This window comes from Protopterus annectens, chromosome 3.part0 (assembly GCF_019279795.1).
Source record: "Protopterus annectens isolate FY-2018-M chromosome 3.part0, PAN1.0, whole genome shotgun sequence".
Classification (NCBI taxonomy): domain Eukaryota; kingdom Metazoa; phylum Chordata; order Ceratodontiformes; family Protopteridae; genus Protopterus; species Protopterus annectens.
This window is the reverse complement of record NC_056731.1, coordinates 18,351,734-18,377,771: the sequence shown is the minus strand read 5'-3', so window position 1 is coordinate 18,377,771 and position 26,038 is coordinate 18,351,734. Positions and strand designations below refer to the sequence as shown.

Sequence of the window (26,038 nt, the reverse complement as noted above, 5' to 3'; positions counted from 1 at the left end):
TCCATCCAGTTTTGCCAGAATAGCATTCACTAGTTCATGTGGTGTGTTTCCAGGCTGTTCTTGAAATATCCAAACTAATATTTGCTCTGTTCCATTTTACCAGCCTTTTCCATGCAGTGGTCACTCTGCCAGTGAACCACACAACACACCTTCCATTCCCACAGATATTTCCATGAAGGAAATCTGATGACTCTCTAGCACTTCCTAGCAACCCAAACACCCCTAGAATCAGCTATCCCCATATGCCCAATACCTCTAAGCAAGCTCACCTCCCAGACTACTGCAAAGGGTACTGCACAAGACCAAGTGCTTTTAGTCCTTCACAATAACTCAGGCTTCCACTCTGATCTAAGTATTTGGACCAAAATAAATTTTAAATGTAAAATTCAGTGTATTATTATTTTTTTTCAGGAATCAACTTAATGAGCTAAACGAAGTGTTGGGAGACAATCACTATGTGTACATGTTGTTTAAAACAGCCCCTTTATTATTTATTTATTTTTTTAAAAACCAAAACATCATTGCCGAGAATCATCTTAGAGGCTCATCAGAACTGTTAAGCATTATTGTCACTCTGTCTCCATTACCATAGCAACCTGGGAGCATCTGCTATTGTTAGTGTGTCTGTGTACTGCATACCAGTGGCTCATGATGCACCTGAAGCAAAGCTGCACTTCACTGTAACTTCAAGCCTAAATTCCTTCCCTTTCAGTAAGGCAGCAGCCAGGAAAAGAACAGAGAGCAAACAGATAAAAAAAAAAAAAAAACTCCCAACAAGCTGCCACAACAAGAAATAACACATTATTCCAGCCTTCCCAACCCCCACTCAGCAGATGTATATTATTTATTTAACATTTGTTTGCCAGGATAGTCCAACTGGACAACATGTCCATTTTCAGCGGAGTCCGGGGAGAAAACTCCATAAGTTTACAGAGAGAAGAAACATTTACAAAAGAGACATTACAGAGTAGTAGCATAGCATACAGATTGTAGACTTTGCAGCAGTTAGTATACAATAAGAGGATATTCCCCCTTTTTAGTTGAAAATACTAGTGTACAGAATATACAATGAGAGTAGATAAGAACCTGGTAGAGCATTGCAAGATATTTCACAACTGATTAAGAGTATATAAATGTTTAAGTTTTCCACACACACACACACACATATATATATTTTTTTTCAAGAAAATATACATGTACAAATATACATACATATATATGCATATATACATGCATAACATATATACACACACATACATATACACTATATATTTATACACACACACACACACACACACACACACACACACACACACACACACACACACACACACACACACACACACACACATATACATGCACACATATATGTATAAACATGCATACATACACACACACACACACACACACACACACACACACACACACACACACACACACACACACACGTGCACTCAAATATATGTTATTGCTCACACATGGATAAGTATAGTTAGATGGTGTTGTTTGTGTTGCCCAGGACAGATGGGGTGTAGATATAGTAAGTGGACAAGGCTTCAAGGGGTCAATTACAGTTGCATAGATGGTTGGTGAAGAGGTATGTTTTAAGTAGGCTTTTGAGGGAGGGTGTAGAGTTTTGTAGTCTGAGGTCAGGGGGAAGGTTGATCATATTTTTGCTATTTCATGGGCAAATAGTGATTCCCCTAAGTTGTGTTTACATGTGATGGTTTTGATTAAGGCTTTGTTGGAGGACCAAAGTTGTCTATTTGAATTGTAGAAGTTCAGCATGCATACAAACTATTCTCTGCCAAAATATCCCAAATGACAGTTTTATCCACCCTCTTCCCCTGGATCCAGGCTAAAACACCAAACGTGTCTTCTTAATACACAAGCATCAGTAAACCTCGAATAAGAGCCACAACCCACAGCTTGCCGGAGATGAAAATGGCAACATACAACAGCTGCCAGACACAGATGCATCCACACACCATGTCAGGCTTAATCAAACAGTACTCGAAGCTATAATACCTGCAATAATTGATATTAACTATGTTTAGACAGAATAATAATGACATTTGTACTAGCTGCCAAACATGGCTGCATCCATGCACACCATATCAGGATTGATTAAATAGCACTCAAAGCTATGATACCTGCCATAACTGATATTGACTATATTTAGACAGAATAGTGATGACATTTGTACTAAGAGCTTGCTTCTATTATTTAACCAGGATATACATGACATTTCTAAATCATACTTTAACTGAAGAAAGCATTAGTCTCCAGGACAGCATTTTTTTTCAAAACACTCTACTGTTACTGCTATCATTTATGATGTTAATTTGTTACATTTGAGTCTGAACTCTGATGGATGGTATCTTGTTGAATTAGTTAATTAATTACTTAAATTATTATAAGTAAATCAATGAAAAATTAACAAGATAAGTATTCACTGAGTTCAAGTAAGGGAAAAGAAACTTCTATTATTATTATATTAAATTATATATATATATATATATATATATATATATATATATATATATATATATATATAAATAAATTATATGTTGCTTTATTTGGCATATATATAATGTAAATAGTAACCCATCTTGACCTTTGTTTGTGAAGAATTATTGGACTCTTTGAACATTCTAAATAAATCATTACTGTTTCTCAGTTGTTTAAGAAACCCTCCTTTTTAATAAAAATGGATAACAAGTGATGTGCCATATCGGTTGATACTTTGAGAGATGTAGTTCGAAGAGTTATTTTTTGGGACAGCTATCTTGGAATCAGCTTTTTGTTTTTTTCTTTCTAGCATCAGCCCAAGGATTTGTTTCTTTTATTCTTTTAAGAGTAGGGGCCACCTATTCCATTTATTATGGGATAGACACTATGTTGTTGTTTTTGATGAATATAGTAGCTTCTTCTAAGTCATTAAAGGTTCTCATCTCATTGGCAAAAAGTATTTTACCTTGGCCGGAAAGGCCAGCTGTGCTTTAATGTTGTTTTGTTTCAACAGTTTATTATTGGCCAAACTTTTTTCCTTTTTTCTAGTATTCTGGAAGAATAATCATTGTCAAGCCTTATCAGGCTTTGATTGTATTTTAAGGGTGATTTTTTTCCAAGCAGATTTTAATATTAGTTCATTGTCCAGCAATGAAAGAAATTGTATAACTATGTATCTGGGTGGAGTATTTGTTGAGTTAGAAGTAGGTTTACCCAGTGCTCTATGCACCCTTTCAATTCCAAATGAAAATCCCTCTTTCAAGTCTAAAAATTCAGATATCCAGGTTGTTAAGAATGAAATAATGTCTTCTCCTTCAGTGTTTTCAGGCAGACCAAAGATCCTTATGTTTTTCTCCTTTCCCTGTTTTCTAAGTCATCTATTTTTTTAAGCAGCCATGTATTCTCTTTAAGCAGATATTCTTTTTGGAATTCTTCCTCTTTGAGTCTCCCTTCAATGTCATTTAGAGAAGTCTCTATCTTTGTTATTTTTGTATGGTGTTGAATAGTTCCTTAAGAGTATCAGTCTGTTTATGAGAATTTAACTTGAGGTTTTCTAAGTCATTTTTAAAGCCATCCATATTCATAGATATTTTCCTATAAGGTAGATGCCATCAATTGCAGTTCTTTATTCAAAGCAGCATCTGGATGAGAATTCCTTGAGTTGTTCATATTCAGTGACTCAATATATCTCCAAGGTACTTGACAAGAAAATGTTTGTATATCTCCACCAAGATTGATATTCATGTAGTTTAGTAGATTATCTATAGATTTCTGATGTTTTAAACTTGAAAATAATAACATTTTCCTTGAATATTATACTAGTTTATGGAGCTCTCAAAATTCACTGCTGTCAGTTGGCCATCTTGGCTCCACCCCCAAAAAATGCATTCTGACATGATCAAGTATGTATAAGACATTTATAATAATCCTTTAGCTACCATAAAGTTCATCTTTTCTGACAAAGCTGACATGTTTCTTATATTTTCAAAACTAATATTTTTGTATCTCTCCTTGTTTCATTTCTGTTTCATAGACAGAGTTAAATGTACTTCAACCCCCTCCCATCTACATATAATTTATGTGTAATAATACACCATCCTCCTCAGATTGTTTATCATGTCCTCTGTTGTTATCATGTAATTTTTGAGTGTGTAGATTCACATGCTACCTGTGATTTCTACAAGTGACAGGTATTTGCTATTATCTCTGATCCTCCTTTCCTTTGTGCCCATTAAAACCCTACCTACCTGTGACCAGTCTTACTGTGTTCTAATAAATACTCTGCATGGCAGAACTGCTGAATCACCATTCTGTTTTAGCCATTCTTCTGCTCCCTAACAATCATTTCTTCCTAACCCACTACTAAAAAAATAATACTCTAATACTCACCAATTTATCTTTCTAAAACATGTTCAATTTATCCATCCATATCTCTCAGCTCTACTAACCCTTCCATTTCTGGCTTGAAACTAACTCATATCAGCGCTAACTATTTTGTACAATAATAGCGACATGGACAACAAAATTAACAAAATAAATCTAAATGCTTAACCTTAACTCATTCCTGGATAAAAGAAAAGATCTCTAAATTTTACAAACTCCTCCAAGGCTTCAAAGAAAATCCTAATTAAGGAAAATGCAGTCATATTCTCATTTAAATATAATTATCAGTGGTCAGCCGTTGGCATTTCAATTTGACATATATGACCAAGCACCTAACTGCCATATTATTGTATTTCCATCTGTAATCATAATAAATTAAAAACTAATATTGTGCATCTTTTACCTTCAACTATTACCTGTCTTATCTATCTGACTAGCTATTCAAATTCTGAAAAATCAAAAAGCACAGATGCCTCTCATATATTTTCCCATATGTGACTTTATTATTAGTATTCAGTCCTCTCCTCGTTCATCCTGGTATCTCTAGTATACTGACTGGCATAGATGTGACACAATTAGTCCAACAATTCACTTGGTCTGGTCTTCTGTTCACTAAACATCTGAAATGTCAGGATCAGCTAGAGTGAGTCCTGAAATGCAGAGATCGGTTAGTCAAAAGAATGGACTTACATATATTAAGTCTGAGATGCTATTTCTTGGAATATTCCCTTTATTCAGAGGTGTGTTGATCTCAGAGATTATATATATATATATATATATATATATATATATATATATATATATATATATATATTGAGAGAGAGAGAGATACATATGATTGGCTGGCTTGCCACCCACATGGGGGATGCAGGCGGCGCTTGTCCTCCTGCAAAAACAAGTTTTAAGGAGAAAAGCTATTTTTGAGATTCACTGTTCTTTGGGTTTTTGGACTTTTTTTGGCTTTTTGACACTCTGCATTTAGGGTCCCAATATGTCAATACGGAACCCTTCTGTTCCCTATTTGCCTGGCAACAAGAAATACATTACTTAAAATCCTCATGTTCAGTGGTCTCATTCTACAGATTGTATAGAACCTAATTATCCAGATTATCTGTCATCCTACAAAACATGCAGTTTTAAATTCTTACTAAAATGTGAACACAATAAATGTCTGTTGGATGACTAAAGAACAAATATATTTCCTTAGACTAAGGAATCAAGACTGACATGACTAGAAACATTTGCCTACTACAGTATTAATTTGTATTTGTAAGAAATCAAACCAAAAAAAACATAAAAGCTGTTAAAGGGTTAACATCACATTTTATATGCTGATACAAACAATTCTTTTAAACAAACCAAGGAACTTTAAAAAAGAAGAACACTGTTTCTTTTTTTCCTCTTTCACTGGCAGATCAAAATATTTTTGTAAACTCATTTTATTCTAAGTCTTGTGTGTATTCTCTACCCAAAATAATTCAAAAACTTTTCAAATCTTACCTTACCTAATCCTTTCTCAGTAACATATGATAATCCTCTTTTTTATCATTTTCACTCAAAAAGAAAAAAGTTTTGCCTGGTTCCCAACCTAGTCATGACAGCCCAGGACCTGATGAAATTTGTCTTTGGTTTACTAAACCCTCTGTAGTACTAATTGAACATCTCTTATGTTATATCTAGACTCATGGTAACTTATCAAAGCATATTTAGTTGAACCAGCAAAATTAAAACAAAAAACAGAAAATGTTGACTTCAGTCAGAAATCATTTCCTTTGCACCATATCCCTAGCTTCTCTAAATGTACACGATCTTGGAGATAAGTGGAACTTTCCTAACCCTAATGTTCAGTGACCTCAATGGCATCAATTTGCATAGTGCAACTCAATAGGGATTTGACTAAAATTAAGCAACAAATGCCATTGTAAAACAAGTCTGCTTGATATAAGCTACAAATCATGTTATATTTATTATTTTCCAGTTCATCAGCATGGTGCACCATCAAATCATCATTAGTAGACAGTCTAACCAAGGGTTTTCTGATAACACTCTTTATTGTTTACAGGGCTGCATGAACCTTGGAGAGTATTGCAGAATCTAATAAGCACACACACACACACACACACACACACACACACACGCACGCATACACATACACACACACACCTGCATGAAGTTTGGTTGATCATTGATCGTTCTACTTACTACTTATCTTTGAAAGGAAATTGGATGAAAATCCATAACCCTACTGCTTTTTCATACTTCAAGCTTATTTCTTTAGTTGTAACTTCAACTAGGATCTTACTGAAGATAATCTGTTTTCACGATGCTGAAAACATGAATAAATGTTTTTCCAGGCATCAACATGGCTTCTCTGCTGGTCTGATTACTGTGACTTACATCCCTTTGTGAACAGACTTCATTCTGACTGCAGCATATAAAGGCATGCTCTGTGACTCTTCATTCGCTATCCTCACTGAGACATTTGAAGTACATGGTCACAAACATACCTAATACTATTATCAATACAGGTATTGCATCTGTGCCATAGATCATTTCAGGTCAGATCTGTGTCCAGCCCTGCCACATCCCACTATGGAGTCCCATGATATGCTGCTGTAGGCCTTTTACTATTCTTTATATTTCTTTTATGCCTTCTGATCTTTACTCACCTAATCAGATCCTCTCATACTGATGACTGTTTTTTTTTTTTTGAGATCCTTGTGAAACACTGTGCCAATGGCTGAGAAATTTTCAGATTCTTTCCCTGCTATTTTAATATTCAATATTTATTGCACAAATACCTTAATGGGGCACCCAGCTATTTCTCTCTGAAATCTAATTCTTAAAGGAAAGCATAAGAAATGTTATTAAGAATATCCTACCCCAGCATAGAAAAATTAAACAAAAACAGAGAGCGCAGGAAACTAAATACTTAAGTCACCTATCCTGGCCCTTTATTATACAGTTTTAGTATACATACAAAACTTTAAACATAATATAATTAGTAATTATTTCTACACTAAAAAAATGTTGAGTACTTTCACCTGTAGCAAAAGCATCAGTATGGAGAGGTGTGGTGCCTCAGCTTACCTCTTTTAGCTATGCATTATTAAAAAATCTCATGACATCTGTAAGAAGGCCAGCAGATTTCATTTTCTGGCATCTAAAATACAGCATCACTGTGAACCTCTTGAGCTAATAATGTAGCTTAACAAGAAAAGACCAGACATGTTAAATTTTGCACTGCTTTTTAAACTTAATGAAGCTCATTATAGCCTCTTCACTTATCCAGAAAATTGTCACACATTATTGCCTTTCTCACAAAGGACAAATATTAATGTTACATTTCTAAGGTTCAAAAACTATGTGCTATCTTTTTTAGTCTTATGAACTACAATTTGGGACTCATCATCTGCTAAACTTGCAAAATGCATTTTTTCTTTCTATTAAAACTGTTTTATTGAAAACAAAATTGAGCATTTTTGTCTGAGTGTATCAGGACTTCATCAGAAACTATTACATAAGCTCACAACTTCAGTTTAAATTACCCATAATAATTGGTTGTTTTAAATATGCAAAATGCATTTGCATTACATAGTTTAGTTAAACTTACTGACTAACTACATTGCTGATTTTTTCTGAATGTACCTGATTTACTGCTTCAGACAGTAGTTGATAGCTTCAATCATGCTATGTAAGTTCTTTTGCAGATAACTTTCTTGTATACATTTGTAAACAGATACTATTCTGCACTGTTAGGACTGACTTATTAAATAGCATTAATTAATTTATTGTTGATAAGATTAAATGTTGCTCATTGACAAAAATGATAGTCATCACAGTTGCTTATTTTAATTTTTTATTGTCTAAGCATGTCTAAATAGTTTAACTTTTATATGCAAATAAAAGTTACATTTTAACATTGTAATTTCTTGCCATTGGGCCAGAAAATGGCTGAAATTGGTTCTGATTTATCAGTCCTCTACCCCGGTTATCCAATGAAAATAAATATACAAATGAATGCAACTTACATACTTGCATAAATGCATACATTGAACATCGAGTAATTATTCCTGAAAAACATGCTTTTGGGGAGGGGGTTAATTTTCCTAGTTAAGTCTAGTAGTACCTTTTCAGTACTTAGTTGTATTTTAGTCATATATGAATAAACACACTGTTGTCAGTTTTGAATGTTTTAGTTGAACAAAAGCAAAGTTAAGCACTACATTCTTCAACGTTTATTCCATAATTTCAGGTTACAGATCATACTGGCAGAAAGGAGTACAGCTTGACCTCTGCACAGCTTTATTACTAAGTAATCCACATGCTTGTTGTTTGTTACTAACATCATATCCTCAATCGGTGGTGAGCCTATAAGTTGTGAAGTAGTACATGCTGTGTTATGAAAATATGCATACTATATGCTAGTTGGACCATTTTGGAACATCACAGATGGATTTAGCCCCATGTAAAGCACCCCAGTATTTTCCTTGACCAGACGCTACCTATGTAATAGTTTGAAGGGTAGCAAACCTCTTAACCACACACTGATCTCTGAAATGGCTGGTTAATTCTGTGTTTTACCCTTTATATGTCTAATTTCACCAGCCTACCATTAACTTCTGTCCTGTACCTATGTCTTTCGTACCCTGCAATGCTACCCCCTTATGACCTGATTTTTATTAAAGCTCTCAACCTCCTGTTACAACAAATTTTACTGCCTTTGGCCAGGCTGCATCCACAGAAGCAAGAGTTTCATTTGTTTTCTCACAAGCATGCAGTCTTCAGTTAACATAGGTAATGACTAATCCTACATTGTCAATGTCTATCTAAAGATAGATCTTAATAGAAATATTTTTAATTGCTATATAGGTTATGAAAAGGAATATACTCACATCCCCTTTTGCCTCTCTGGTCCTTATTAATTCTTCCAGCATCCCAGCTTTGCCATTTGCTGTTTTAAAGCTGTTGCACATCTGACTGGATGACTGTACAATTCCAACAAAAATCATGTGTGAAATCCTAATGCTGTTCCATCATTATCCTCCAACTGTAGTGTATCCCTTAGGTGTTGTATCCTGTCTTGTTATATGTGTCCTCTTTAACTGGTTCATCAAGAATCTCACCATACTTTCCCAGCAACCCTCATTTTTTCTACAAAACTAAACCACTGATATGCCTGTCCTCATGGGCCACAACAACTAAGATGGTCCCTATTTACCTTATGTTGGCTGCACTGCCTTATGTAAACAGCGCTGGTCAGGATGTGCTTCCATAACAACCACATATGCACATGGCTTGGTTTTTACACAGTAGGCATTAGGTATGGCAGTGATTTATAGGTCATGTGCAGTGTTAATAAACTATGCGACTGCTAGTCTAGGACCCTTTTTCTTCTTTATCATGGTCAGCGTATCTGGTGTTCCAACTGACTACTATATTCTATCCTTACCTTTGTCTGACTTGTTGGTCAGCAGCCAGGTAGATATCACCATCATTATAATGTTTGTTCCTAGTAATCAAATAATTCAGCTTCAGTAGCATACAAAGATCTAGCTGCTTCTGCAGTATTAGTTCCATGATTTATAAGCAATTGAAAAAATGATTCCCAAATGTCTTTGGATTAAGTATCTCTTCCTTACCTTTCCCCAGCTCTACCAAGGCTGCCGATACATGTTGAGTTGATTTATTTAGTATTTCTATTTACTAGCTCCTTGTCATGGCATGAGTATAAAGCACTTGTATCCCCTTTCCTCTGATTGTTTTGTATAGAAAAGACACATGTGGAGGTGTAATTTATGTCCTTGGAGCAGACAAAAGGGAATGTTGGGCTGAGTGCAGGAGGTTGCTTAGTGTATATGGGGAATAATCAGTTGCTAGATGTGCAAAGAAGACAGGAGAGGAAAACAAGGGATAAGGATGGCATTACTGGAAAAAGGAGTGACTAGGGGCATATAAATATTAATGATTTGGAAGTTTAAGATGAAGAAGTGATAGGCTGTATTAAGTTCAGGGAGAGATAACCAAAGGAAAGTAGGGTATGTGAAAGTGACAAGAAGTAGGTAGAAGCATAGGAGTTGGTAAAGTTTTTAACCATATCATGGACAGTGAACAGTCATCATATGAGGCTGTTACATTGGTGGAACTGAAACCAAAGATTATTAGGAGAGGAGGCCATTGTGAAAGTCGGGAATGTTGACGATGCAGACAACATCTGAATGCAATGGAGATGTAAAGTAATGCAGAAAGAATGGCAGGGAATGAAAGGTATATGGAGCAGGCTTTCTAATAGATAGGTTAATAAAACATGGATGCTTATGTTTATTTTGAGTATCAAAGGGGCAGAGAGTATGGAGGGCAGAAGAAAGGAAGGAGATGCTATTAACAGCTTGATGGTCGAAAAGGGAAATTGCAACAAGATGGGACTGGGGATATCAACAGTGTTAAGGCAGAAATAATAGGACAGTAAATAAGGCAAGTGCTACTGAGTGAAAGTTGTAGCAGTTGACTAAAAAGGTGAAAAGAGAAATGGGAAACAACTTAGGAGCACAGGAAGAAGACAGAAGGAGGAAGTGAGGTAAGGGGCAAGTGCTATGATTTGGTGGAGAGAAGGGTTGTGGAAGATAGGAAAATAGATTACTTAAATATAATTATGTTTTTTATGTTATATAAGTCATGAACTGATATAAGTTGGAGAGACAGAACTGATATAAGTTAGAGAGACAATTTGTCATAAATAATACAAAAAAAAAGTTTTACCTGTTAGAGTAAATGGTCGAATAGCAGTTAATGTTACACGATGAATGGATCAAAACATGTGTTCAGATATGATGTGTATGCTCTCAGTAAAAATAATTTAATGAAAAAAATATGAAAAATAAGAACTAAATCCAAACAGGTGCAGTATGATACAATGCTATTGTCTGAATAAGATGAGTGTTATTCTTATCTTTCTTTATTAATTCAGTGAAAGTGACAGGGTTTCTAAGACATATATGGTGATCTGAATGGCAATTTGTTTCACACATGCCCTTACACACTCAGCCACATGTTGTCACAGTCAGTGGTAACCATGGTGTACAGGTACAATCAAACTGTCATTGTGATACAGGCATGCACTGCTGAGAGTGAGAGGTGTTGACAGGTGGTAACTTTGGGACCAGTGAGGATTATGACAACATAAGCTAAGAAAGGGAATTATTAAAATGCATAATTAAGTTTAATTAAGTTAATGTCTCATACACAAACATGATCAAAAATGTAATTAACTGTACAGGACATGGTGGACACTGAATGGCTCAGAGAACCAACAGGTGACAAAACGATTCGGCTCACCACTAATAGTATCTAACATCCCTGTTTCTCATTACCTACATCAGGGATTACATCCAAAATGTATATTGTTTTCATGGAATGTTTTTTTCACTAGCAGAGATGATGATATTCCCTCTTATGGATGATGACACCTAAGGGAATATAACAGTCTGATTCATGTTATAATGGCTGATGGCTACAGAGTATAAGAGGAAATGTTTCTGAACCCTTATTTTATTTTTGATTAAAAAGTATGTGACCCCTGGGCTGCACAGTAATATGGAACTACACATTGCTTTCTCATGGTACTTTCTTCTCTAGTTCAGTTTTAAACTGGAATTTCTTCAATGTGGACTCTGCATGTCCTCTGTGGATGTCCAACTACATCCTAAACACATGTCATAACTAAATTAGCAATCTTTCAAGCTGATCATAGGTGTATATACCATGTGTGAGTTTGTGTACACATCCTGCCTCTTTAAGGGTTATTTTTTATACCTTACACCCCCAGTGTGTAAGAATAGCTTTCCAATTCTCCATAACACTAAACTAGATTAAGCAGGTAACAAGATAATGAAGAATGAATAAATATGCACATCCAAGTAATTGTTCATGTTTTTATCAGTACACAGAATCAGTACTATTACATATGATTTTGTTTAAGCATATGCTCTAAAGGATTTGTGAAGGATTCACACTGAAAAACAATGAAGTAATTGAAATTGTATTTTATGAGATCCTAATTTCTATTTTCCTTGACTCTTTAGGCATGAACGTATCCATACAAAGAAAGACCAGTACATGAAGAGCCTGAATTCCTCCCTAGATGATACAGATGACTTGGCAACATTGGAATTCCTAGACGAAGTAGGGTTTTCAGATTGCATTGATGTAAAATTGCTCTGTGTGGATTGTGATATGGTTAAAAACTCTATACTGTAACATGTTATTTTCTTAAATTAGAACAAAGGAGGTAACAACACTGACATCTCCAATTTCCATCCCATTGCCATCCTCTCCCTCCTCTCAAAAATTCTTGAAAAATGTATTCACCTTCAACTTCTACCCTACCTTGCAAAACCAAAAGCCACTAATAAAACCAAATAACAAAAAAACAGAAAGGCAGAGAGTGCATTCGTGCTTTCTCTGCCTTTCTGTTTTTTTTTTTTTTTTTTTTCTACCCTACCTTCTTCACAACCACTTACACCATCACAACATGGTTTTAGACCTGGACACAGCACCACCTCAGCCCTATTATCCTTTCTGGAAAATATCAATCACTCCCGTGATTCTGATAATATCATATCCAGTCTTCTCTTAGACCTTTCTAAGGCCTTTGATACAATATCCCACAGACTACGTCTTTCTAAGCTTTCCCAGCTTAATCTCTCTCCCTCCTCTCTGAATTGGTTTTCCAGTTATCTTTCAGATTGACAGCAAGCCGCCAAATGGAACGATTCCATCTCCCTCTACCTTAATACTCAGACTGGCATCCCCCGGGGATCCATCCTGGGTCCACTTTTATTCAATATCTTTATTAATGACTTTCACCAATGTCTACCTAATGCCAAACTAGTACAATACGCTGACAACTCAACCATTATTTGCTCTGCAGAATCCCTTCCTAAGCTTATACAACTAACACAATCTGCATTCAATAGCACTGAGATATGGATCCAAAATAAACATTTAGCTCTTAATGCATCCAAAAACAAAACCATGGTATTTATCCCTTCTAAAAATATCAAAATAGACAAAAACACCTTCTCTATAGTCAGCCAAAATAAAACTCTCCTTGAAATAGTCTCTCAAACTAAGCTTTAGGCATCCTTATTGATGAACAGTTAAAATTTGACCTTCACCTCCAAACCAACATTAAAAAACCCACCAAAAACTAGGAATGATCTACTGCCACAATTGCTACCTCACATCCTCAACTCAGCTTACCTTCTCTACCACCTCCCTCATCCCCTCCCTTATGTATGGAGCTCCTCTCCTTACCAACCTGCAAGCAACCCTCAAAACTAAACTAGCGTCCCGGTAGAATAAAATCACAAAATTTGCTACCAGCTCAAAATACTCTTACCACCATTGTGACTCCTTACACTCCTTGAACTGGCTTAAACTCCCTAACTATCTATCCTTCATCCAACTCACCACTGCCCACAAGCTTATTTTCAATCCTTCTCAATGCCCCTCACTCTCCTCCATCTTCACTATGCATCTTCCTCACTGAACCCTTGGATCTAATAACCAAAATCTCCTCTTCACTATGCATCTTCCTCACTGAACCCTTGGATCTAATAACCATAATCTCCTTGCTGTGCAAAGGCCATCACGTACCTATCTTTCTCCCTTGCATGTAAATGGAACTCACTTCCTCCCCACATCCGTATTACACAGACTCTGTCCTCCTTTAAGACATTGCTTCATTCTCATCTCTCCTCTACCTGGGAATGCTCCTGCTCTCAGCCATCATAACCTTTCCTCCTATTACACCTTCTCCTACTGCCTTCCCTATTTCAGATATGCAATCTGACTCTCATATTTTATACTAAGTATACTCCACTTGTTAGGGTTCTATACTACTGATGTAACAATGACTTTTATTGTATCATATTTTTGACTACTGCTTATCTGCTTATTTGCTTCCTGCATTAATCTCTTGTATATCTCTTTTTTATATATACAATTGAACCATTACTGTATTGATTTATTTTTATTACCATTTCTTGCCATTTTTGTACATATTCATTGTGGAGTTTTCTCCCCAGGCCTCCACTGAAAAAGGGCTCATCTTGGCCCAAATGGACTTTCCTGGTTAATAAACTGCAAATAAATAAAATAAATAAATAAAACTGTTCTTTTCAAGATACTGAACTTAGTACATTTTTTGTCTAAGTTCTGCTGTATTTCTATATTTTTAGTATCTCCTGACTAATTCCATTCAAATATTTAGATGCATAATTTTATAAATAGTCTGATAATTTACAAAAAAGAAAAATTCTGAATTATCTATACGAGCAAGCTAATCTTGCTTAAAATTATATAAATAGAATAACTCTTGTGATAAAACTCCTGTCTCTCAAAAGAGTTGTGGTTTTATGCACACCCAAACTGCTTGGATTCACATTCTGGTGCTGACACTGAAGCATAGCACCAGGTGAGGTTGCTACACTCTTCAGGTGCTATGCTTCAAATAGTGCATTAAACCAGGGTCCCTCCTGCCTGTGCCAGTAGTTATTTATCTGGATGCCAATCAACCCCTGACACTAATCAGAGGATGTGTACTGGGCTTTTATCCATTGTCTGATGATATTCCTCCCAGTTAGTATAAATACTGCTCTAACTTTCTCAGTAAAACAAGACACTGGCATATTGAGATCTCCTCAACCAGGAAAATTAAATTAATAAATACAGATGGTTAGTAACTGTTAAGCTTCATGCATACAGCAATATAAACATTTATTGCTGATGGAATGATTGCATTGTCATCGGAAAGTATAGATAGATGGACAGACAGATAAATATCTATCTATATCTTTATCTACCTGTCTATCTAGCTAGCTATATAATCTATCTACATATCTATATTTATATTCTGCTCCCTTTATTACACTTTTATATGCTTCATCATCATTGTCTTCCTCCTTTATATTCCCATAAACAGCTAAATCATGTTTTTCACTGCATGAAAACTTGGCAATGTAAAGGATAGCGATACATTACTCTGTAATTAGAAGCATTAAAATCATGGTTCTTCTATATATCTCTTGTTAGCAGTTCCGGGATTCTTTCCCAATCTCCAAAATAACAAATGAAAATATTCCATATAAACATCTAGCATTAAGAGGAAACAGCTGCATTATTAAGACTTCTACTAAGAGTAGACAAAAGTGAATGCACCAAAGATTAGAATCTCCAAATTGCATTCTATCAAAATATCTTGCAGAAAAACACTTTTTAAGTGTTTTTGAGGGCATCACGCCCTCCTGCACCTTTCGATGTAGGGGAGCAAGCCCCTCCTCACCCCTCAAACTTGTTTATACCAACTCTATGGTTGAATCAACTCAAAGAAGGGAGAAAGTACCCTAAAAAGGAATAATTTCTGGAACATCTCTCTGACAGTGATTTCCTATGGAGGAACTCTGCTCATTGGTGAGTTGAACCAATCCACAGTTCAAGCTTTGTCCTCCAGTAGCTTATCTATTATTAAGTTCAATGATGAATAGATTATCCTCAGGTTACACTGTACCCATCGTTTTCTATAATTAAGGTGAACATTCTAGGATGTAGAATTAATTATCTGAATTATTTGTCTCAATTATTCTTACATAATTATTAGGAACATTGTTAAAGGCATTAGTTCATTATTGCTTGGTCTAAATGAGCTGACCTATATTTTTTCTTGGCTTATTTTTCCTGCTCATATGCTGTAATTTCTTCTTATTATTTTGTACAAACAATAACAATTTTTGGAACAATGAGGATTGTGTCTTTTTTAAGAATTAGTCTTTTCTGCTTGTCTAGACCTCCACAGATAGCAATCATTACTGAGTTCTGTTTGTTCATCATCAAGAATATCATTATTTATAGCATAAATAATTGCATAACCATTTGAAATTTCCAGACCCGCTAGAGCAAGCCCCCAAATATGGAGACTGAATGGCCTAAAGAATGGACTTAAATATATTAAGTCCGAGTTGCCATTTCTCAGAATATTCCCTTTACTCCAAAGTATGGTGATCTCTGGGTTGGTATATATATATATGTTTGTGTGCTGTGGGGTGGGAGAGGGCTTGCCCCTCCTTTATAAAGAAGTTTAAAGAAGAAAAGCGATTTCTGATATTTGATGTTCTCCTACGTTTTCAGTCTTTTTTCCCCACCTTGTTGGCACCAGGCATTTTGAGTGCCGACATTTTAATAGGGAGCTAAATAAATGTCTCTACGTTGCCTTCAAATCTTTCTTCCATCTCATCGTATGCATTCTTTTTATAACTACTCCTTGTGTTTATTTTTAAAATGAGTGACATAATAATTTTATAAATGTCAGGTAAAAGATGATAGGTCTTAAATAAATGAATGTGAACTGAACAATAAGCATGTATACTCAAAATATGCAAAGTATAGAAAAAAAGAAAAAAACAGTAATGTAAATTGAAAAACAAATCCTAAGATTAAAAGAAATGTTCACTGGTCATGCTAACTGCCCAGCGTGAGTTGATTTTTAGCATGATGGCAAGATAATGTGATTCATAGACAGATATGGCAAGCAATGAGAGAGACTTCATTAGAGTCATTACTATGTCTCTGAGTCAAACCCCTGTGCTGTCAGACCTGACATCATGAGTATTGTCCCTCGCATTAGCAAAGGCACCCCATAAGCACAGACACACACACACACACACACACACACACACACACACACACACACACACACACACACACACACACACACACACACACACACACACACACACACACACACACACACATGCATACGAGCTCCCAGACAATCACACACACACATGCGCGCACACACACACACACACACACACACACACACACACACACACACACACACACACACACACACACAAAGATTCGTGCAGCCTCATTCATGCCCCTACAGACATGCACACATGTCTTACAGATACACACAGTAACACTTCCCACAGCTTTGCTGGACTTAGTTGTACATTGATTACCCCTATAGGAATGAATGGGTGACAATCTTGATTTTACTTGGCCAAACAAATTAGGAGCCATGGACATTTCCAGGGGAGAACATATACCAAATTTTAGCATTAGCTACTCCCCTGAACTGACATATTAACAAGCAGCTTTGCCTATAAGAATACTGTCTTGCACTGAGGCCCCATCATGGGAGAACCTCAGCAGCAGAGCTATTATTGAATTGAAAATGCTTAGTGTGATGCAGAAGCCTTCCAATGTAAGTTTTCCACATCTCTCTGAGCCATTCTGAATTCCAGGGCAAGCATCAAATGGACATCAATATTACTATATTTTAAATATCTTGCAGTTTACTTTTTTTTACAAATGTATTGTGCATTTTGTTTATACTAGAAGAAAGGAAGCAGTTGTTCCATTACATTTCATCCCTTTTTCCTCTGTCAGTATGTGAGTTATGTCATCCATAATTGTGGCATTCTGATGCCTTCCATTCATTAATCATAAGGCTTGCAATGTGACTATACCATTATGCTATGCTTCCCAAAACTGACCCTATATTTTCTGCATTTTTGTTTTACAAAAACTGAGCTGAGTACTGAAGAAAATTTTTGTCTAGAAATAATTATATATATATCTGTATCTGCATATCATTATCCAAATCTATATCTATCTATCAATGTCTACATCTATCTATTTATCTATCAGTTTATCTATATAAGTATATATAGTGAAAAGGTGACTATGATATACTTGGTTGAATGATGACAGCAGAATCACTGAAGAATGCTTTGTTGATCTCTTATACATCTGGATCTATCAAAAGTTTCTGAAATGGAGACTATCTCACCTCCAACCCCTGTAAACCCATACTAGCACAAATTTTCAAGTTTCACTAACACAAGTTTCATTTTTTTTCTTGCTATGTTGCTATTTGAGATGTAAATGGTATATATACATATATATCTCTATATCTATATAAACTGAATGAAGAAAATATATATTGGTCTACTTCTATATCCTGAAAAGCCACAATACCGAAGACCAGAACATCGAGACGAGAAAGATGAAACTCAAAATCCTGAATTGCGTAAGTATTCCCAGGGCAAATGAATATTATTGAAAACAACAGTAAATCACAGTGCACCAACTAAAACCTACCTAGTTGGGGGCTACACCCCCTACTATATATACCAACTCCAGGATCACACTTCAGTGGAGAAAAGGGGTACATCCCCCCATTAGACAATTGTTTACTTGCTCTGGGAATACTTACGTGATTCTTGATTTTGGGGTTTGTGTTTCTTGTCTCATTCTTCCAGTCTTCGGTATTGTGGCTTTTCGGGATATAAAAGTAGACCAATATATATATTTTTTTCATTCAGTTTATATAGATATAGAGATAAGTGTGTGTTTAGAATAATTTAAACAGCATAATACTGACATCTGAATGCCCATGGCATTTTACTATTCACTGTTTACATCTTTATGGAAACATTTAGGCCAATAAAGCCAAACCTTACCAGTTGTGGTCATAAAAACAAACAAACAATCCGAAACCTTGTAGCTAAAGGTAGGTCTTACACAAAAGTAAACAGCAAAAAAGAAATAAGACCAACGAACAAGGCAGGAGAAAAAGCAACAAACTTTAATATACTGTGAGTGCTTTTGTGGGGTTACCACTTCTTCAGACCATGCAAATAGAAGTTAAATCATATAATGAAAAATTCTCAAGCACAGTTAAAATCAATTAAGACAATACCAATTAAAATCATTACACCTGCATCTCCTTAAGGACAGGTTTTAGAGGAACAGTACTATTTAATCCTGGTTCCCTGTGTGCCTGCGAGGCTATAATCCATTTAAGTTCAATTTTCTATACTTTATTATTCATATCGCCACCCCTGGTGTTGGGTACAGCATGTTGCAAACTCTGAAACAAAATTTATTATGTCCTTTACTAAGAGAGTGACAGGCTAGTGCATTGGTCTTAAGTTGCTTATGAATGCTACATACATGTTCCAGAAAATCCATTCTTTCAAATATCTTGTGGTGTTACCCACATGATAACTAGGACAGCTGTGTAAACCAGGTTAGTACTTTTACAGTCAGCATAAAATTGAGGAGAAAATTCACACCCTGTTACTGGGTGTATAAAATACTGTAGATTGTCTGCCTTTAAGAAGCTTTTTAGGGGCTTGCACACATTTATAAATACTGAACATGTGGGAGGAAAAATGTTTAGCTTTCGATCAGCAATGTCAGATCATTTCAAAAGGTTTTGTAAATCAAAAGGCACACATTTTTTATTAAAGGGGAACATTCAGAGAAACAAGCTGATCAATTGGAAAACTGTATCCCTACTTTTTATGTTGGTGGTGTGTCAGTGCTTCATGAAACAGTTAGTGCAGTAGATTTAAGGGCAATGAATGAAGTATTTTGTACTGTTCAGATAAATGGAAAACTCATAGACCTCAAAGTTGACACAGGTTCAAAGTGCAATGTTCTATTTGCAGAAATATTTGCTAGAGTATGTGCTGGTGATAAGCCTGATTTGGCAAAGTGTGCAAAGCTTGTTGCCTATGGTGGTGCAGAGATTCAAACTGAGGGCTCAGTAGTACTTTCATGTTGCCCTGCTGGGAGAAGCTATGACTTGTTATTTTAGGGCTCAGAGACAGTTTGAAAATGGGACTGCTTTTATTTAATGAGGGAGTCCATCACGTTAGCTTAACAGACCACTGTTCTAATTTCACCCAGTATATTTCTCTACCTATGCTGACCTTTTCGAAGACAATCTAGGCAAGCTTCCATTTGAGTGCTACATGAAGTTCGACCCAGATATTAGGCCAGTTGTCTGACCAGGCCAGAAATTTCCAGTAGCTATGCAGAACAGAGTCAAACAAAGCTAGATAATATGGTGCAACAAGGTGTAATTTATCCAGTTGATGTTACTGCTGAATGGGTATCTTCCATGATGATAGCTCATAACAAAAGCTCAGATGATATCAGAATATGTATTGATCCATGATATTTGAACAAAGCACAGAAAAGACTACATCATCCAATGGATACAGTTGAAGAAGTTGCAGCACTGATGCCAAATGCCACTGTTTTTTTCTGTCTTAGATGCAAAGAGTTCATTTTGGCAAATTTTGCTTGACAAGAAATCTTCATTGTTAACTACGTTCAGTACTCCTTTCAGCAGGCACAGATTTTTGAGAATGCCATTTGGAATATTTTCTGCCAGTGAAGTCTTTCAGCATGGAATGGAGTAATTTTTTTCTGGGTATCCCTGTGCTATTATAGTACATGATATTCTAGTAGGAAGTAATGGTGAAGCGGAGCATGACAGAAACCTCAAGAAAGTTCTGGAAAGAGCACATCAATGAATCTTAAGCTGAATTCCCAGAAGTGCAAGTTCAGGTTACGAGAAGTTACATATGCTGGTCATTTGTTTAACAGTTCAGACTTACAACCAGACCCTTCCAATCAAGCAGCCATTCTTGAGATGCTAGCTCCAGACAATGTTCAAGCCTTTCAATGTTTTCTTGGCATGGTTAACTATCAAGGCGAGTTCATTCCAGACTTGAGCCAACTAGCAGCACCGCTTAGAGAGCTGACACAAAAAGATATATCCTGGTCCTGGTTAGAACAGTACCAAAGAGCACTTGATGTCCTGAAACAGAGAATTGCCAGTCCACCAACTTGCTGATAGTATGATGTTCACAGACCAGTTATTCTTTCCTGTGATGCTTCAAAATTTGGTCTTGGTACAGTCATTCTTCAAGAGGGCCAACCAGTAACCTATGCACCCAGAACTTTAACCCAAACTGAAATACAGTATGAGCAGATAGAGAAAGAGCTCTTGGTAATTGTGTTTGCATGTTTGAAGTTCCATGATTATATTTATGGTAGACTATCCAGATCGAAACAGACCACCAACGTCTGTCACTATTTTGAGAAAGTCTATACATACAGCTCCAGCCAGATTGCAAGGTATGATGTTGAGATTGCAGAAGTACAATTTCAATTTTGTCTACATGAAAGGCAAACTGCTTTATCTTGCTGATACTTTATCCAGATCACTCAGAAATACTACTGAACAGCATGAGAATGAAAAACTTGATTTTGAAGTCATAAAAGTGAGAAATTTTTCTTCCACACATCTTGATGAACTTAGAAGTCATACAGCCTCACATCCTGTTCTAAAGAAGCTCAACCACTTTATCAGTCAGTCAGTCATGAATGGCCATCAGAGCAATGTAGTTTAACTCAAGAAGTGCAACCTTATTTTCCTTACAGAGATGAGATTTTGTCTGACAATGGTATCGTCATGAAAGATTCAAAAGTTATTGTTACAAAGTCCTTGCAACCAGAGTATATTCTGTCTTGCATCGTGGCCACCCAGGAAATGACTCTACCAAAAGAAAAGTGAGAGGACTAGTGTTTTGGCCTTCTATGTCACAAGACTGACAGAGTACGTTCATCCTTTTCTGTATGTAATAGTACAAAGCCACATCAACAGAAGGAACCACTTCAGCTAAACCAGATTCCTGAACTACTTTGGTCGACAGTAACCACTGACATTTTCGAATGGAATGGTCAACATTACTTGGTGTTAGTAGACGCTTACTCTAACTGGTTCAAGACTGACCTACTTCCTAATCTAGCATCCAGTACTGCCATTACTAAGATGAAGTGTCATTTTGCAGTCCATGGTAGTCTGCACAAAGTTATTCCTGACAATGGTATGCAGTTTACTAGCCAACAATTCAGAAGATTCGCCGAAGAGTGGGACTTTATCTATGTTACAATTAGTCCTGAGTACCCACAGTTAAACGGTTTGGCAGTACTTGCAGTTCAAAGTGAAAACAGTTACTAGAGAAGTCAAAACAAGATAATAATGATGTTTTCCTGAATCTCTTGAATCTCAGAAATATTCCTCCTGATAAACATCTTGGTTCACCTGCCCAGAGACATCTGTCAAGAAAAAACAGAACCACATTACCAGTCAGAAGTAGTTTATTGCTTCCAAGAGCTAAGAATAACAGATCAGTGAAAGCTCATCTATTAAAGAAGCATCTAACCCAGAAGTCTTATTATGATGAGTCCAGCAAACTGCTCAGTCGAAAGGAGAGACAGTGAGAATGCAAATGTGCCAAGGTTATGATTAGATTGGAGTCGTGAAAAGTGTATGCCCAGAGCCAAAATTATACATTGCGAAATCACAAGGAAAAGAGTTTAGGTGGAATCAGAAACATTAGATGCTAGTGCCTGAGCCTATATCACAGTGCCTAGCCTATGAGAAAGAGTCTTTATCTCAGAGTGAGTTATCCAGCGTTCCAGTTCTAGAGGACTTTCCAGTAAATATCCCTGTTCCTGAGATGAATCCTGAAGTTCCTGATATGAGTTGTTCAATGAAGACTGTTCCTGTTGATAAACCCAGTTCTGATTACTATATTACTAAATCAGGTTGCATTTCCAGACCATATTACATGGTAACTTGGACATGAACATTGTGTTTGTTTCTGATGTCAGTATTCTTGCATGTCTTATTCCAATGTCATTTCATTGCAGGCTACCTACTTAAGAGGGAGAATGTAGATCAATATGTGTGTATGCTTTTAAGAAGCTTCCTAGGGGCTTGCACAAGTGTATAAACACTGACTCGTGCATGCCTGACTGCCATTTATTTATTTTATTTTATTTTTATTTTACATTTGTTGACCAGTTAGTCTGACTTGAGCTAAGTGGCTCATTTTCAGCGGAGACCTGGCGAGAAAAGCTCCAACAGTGAAATACAAGAATTTTTGAAGATGAAAACAATCTTCTTCTTCTACTTTTTTTTTTTTCGGGTAAGTCGCCACATCACCTTGTCCCTTGTCCGCATTGAATGGCAGTTTACGGTGTCGTGGTGTTGCCAGCAACCTTCCACAGAAGGCACACGAGTGTCCAATCCACCTGCAGCATGTCTTTGGGATGTGGAGAAAAACCAGCACCCGGGAAACCCGACCACAGGAGGGGAGGAGCATGCAGACAGCACAGAAGGCACCCCAGCCCAGCCGAGGACCGAGAGAACCTCCTCTTACTGTGAGGCGGCAATGCTAACCACTGCACCACCGTGGCCGCCCTTTGAAGATGAAAACAATCATTATTATTAAATGCGACATCTTCTAGCAATGAGATGTTATAGTTAAACAACAGAGTAAAACAAACATAGCAGATAGAGAAACAAAAAGGAATACATATGTACATATATACAGGGCTGCAGAGTTGTAAAAAATATATTGTTGACAGCCTGACTTGGAGATTTGATAGAGGTGAAAAATGGAGGAAGGGGTGAGAGGAAGAGTAATTCCTAATAGGGGTAGAAAGTGTAAGCTAAAGATTACAGTTTATAAAAAAGCTCATAAAAAAGGGGGTAGTGGGATTTTGTCAGAAGATTGTGTGTGTAGGAGGGGAGGTGTTGGATAGGGGTGAAAGCAGCCAAGGGAAACAGTTTAAGGAGGATGAGTGCAGTGGCAGGTCCAGTGAGTTTGTAGGTATTTTCTGGTGGCTGTTTTGAATTTGTTTGGGTGCATGAGCGAGTTTGTTCCAAGATATGACAGGGTTGTGGCTATAGAGGTTGCAGCCAGTTTTGGTCTTGGGTTTATATATCTGTAGCAGGTCTTGGTCAGAGCAGTGTAGAGACCTTGTCAGGGAGAATTTAGAGATTATAGGAGTGAGGCTAGGACAGAAAGAGTGCTGATATAAAATTGAGTGGATTATCTGTAGTTGAGAGATGAGAAGCTGGTGGGTTAATTCTAGCCAGTCTAAGAGTTTTAGGGAGAGACAGTGGTGTGACCTGTGAGGTTGATGAGCAGTGAACCTAGCCATCTTGTTGTAGGTTGATTCAAGTTTAGCTAAGAGAGGAATTTAGATTAGTAAGAATGTGACAGCCTTACAAAAGAGTAGGAAGGAGGTAAGCATGTGATAGAGTTAATTTAGTTTGTTAGTTAAGAATTATTTTGTTGCAGTAAAGGAGTTCAAGCTTTTGGTGTGTTTTTTTAATGCAGTTTAACAGATGTAAATCAAATTTGTAGTAATTTTGTAGTAAGCTGTTGAGATGTAAGCATGTATGTCTGTATAGTATGTCAGTTAATCAGTTCGTTTATATTTTGTAATGCTGCTATCCATCCTGGTGCGTTTCTACATAATAAAGCGTATAAAGCAACTACCGTGCCTGTTCATCATATACACTAGAGAGGGAGGAGCGACACTTCCGATATTTAATAAGGGCAGAGCAGCACCTTCTTTTTAGCACAAAGTAGTGGTGCTGTGCACAGTGATAGGGGACTGGTACATCAAATTCCAAAGGTTTCTTTTACTTATTCTAGTAATATTAACCAGTTCTGTGATATTATCAGGAAGAACTGGCACATTCTTTTGACAGATGATATGGTTAGTAAAGTAGTCGGCAAGAAGCCTGACTTTATTTTTAGGAATAATCTCTCTCTAAATAGACTTTTGTGTTGTGGATCTTCTGACAAGCATTACATTAATAAATATCTTCATACTAGACTAGGCACATATCCTTGCCATACTTGTAAAGCTTGTGATTTTATATTGGAAGTGAAGTATTTTATACACTTAGTGACAGAGCATGAATTTTCTCCACAATTTTATAGGTTCATAGGTTCATACTAGGCTATCTGCTCTAGGGCATTTATAAGCCTAGCCAGAGTATGTTTGGCTTTCGCCACCCATTTTAAATTTATTTTGCTATGCCCTTTTTCGAGGTTAGTATACTGTGCCTGTGTCTAACAGTGACACAGAAGTGATACCCGGGGTAAACCTACGATCTCCCATCCACTCATCAAGATTCCTCTTGAAGAGAGTCAATGAGGGACTCTGCCTAACCTGGACTGGGATTTTATTCCAGAGTGAAGGGAGCCTCTGGGTTATGAATCTGTCCCTCCAGCATGTCCTATTTATTTCAGTGCTGAGGTTCAAGTCTCTCGAGTGTGTAGCTCGATGGGATTTGGATTTTTTGAGATGCAGCATGTCCCTTAATTCCGGGTTGGACATGGCTTTATATGTCAGGCACAGGTCGCTTCTGAGCAGGCGGTATGCCACTGAGTAGAGCTGGAGTTTCTTTAACCGGGCAGCATATGGCATCTGTTTGAGCCCTTTGATCCTCTTGGTGAGGTACTTTTGGGGTCTTTCCAGTTGCTGCAGGTGTTTGGTAAGGTACATCCCAAAAGGGGCATTGTACTCGATTATGGGCCTGATGAGGGATGAGTAAAGAGGCACGATGACCTCCTCTAATCTAGATGTGAATCCCTTCATGATTAGGTGGGCTATATAAAATGTTTTTCTAACCACTTTGGCCACGTGGTTGTCAAATGAGAGATTGCTATCAACTTGGGTCCCCAGGTCCCTAATTACTTCTTCTGTACTTAATGGATTACCACCTATGTGGTAATTTGTGGGCACTTTGTTTTTGCCAAAGGGGATGACTATACACTTTTTGGAGTTTAGCTTGAGGCCATGGCTCTGACACCAGTTGTCTGTTTCTATGAGGCCCTTTTGGAGGATGCTTGTGTCGGCTGGAGAGTCGATTATGGCACCAAGTTTGCAGTCATCTGTGAACTTAGTC

General features: G+C 36.8%; 1 protein-coding gene across 1 annotated transcript in view; it reads left to right on the top strand.

The window, feature by feature from the left end:
- MYO3A (myosin IIIA) overlaps positions 1-26,038 on the top strand; it is a 2,697,794-nt gene that overhangs the window by 1,595,714 nt on the left and 1,076,042 nt on the right. Inside the window, exon 10 of the mRNA XM_044064554.1 lies at positions 12,477-12,576. Within this exon, the coding sequence (XP_043920489.1) occupies positions 12,477-12,576 (100 nt within the window). The remainder of the gene's footprint in view (positions 1-12,476; positions 12,577-26,038) is intronic.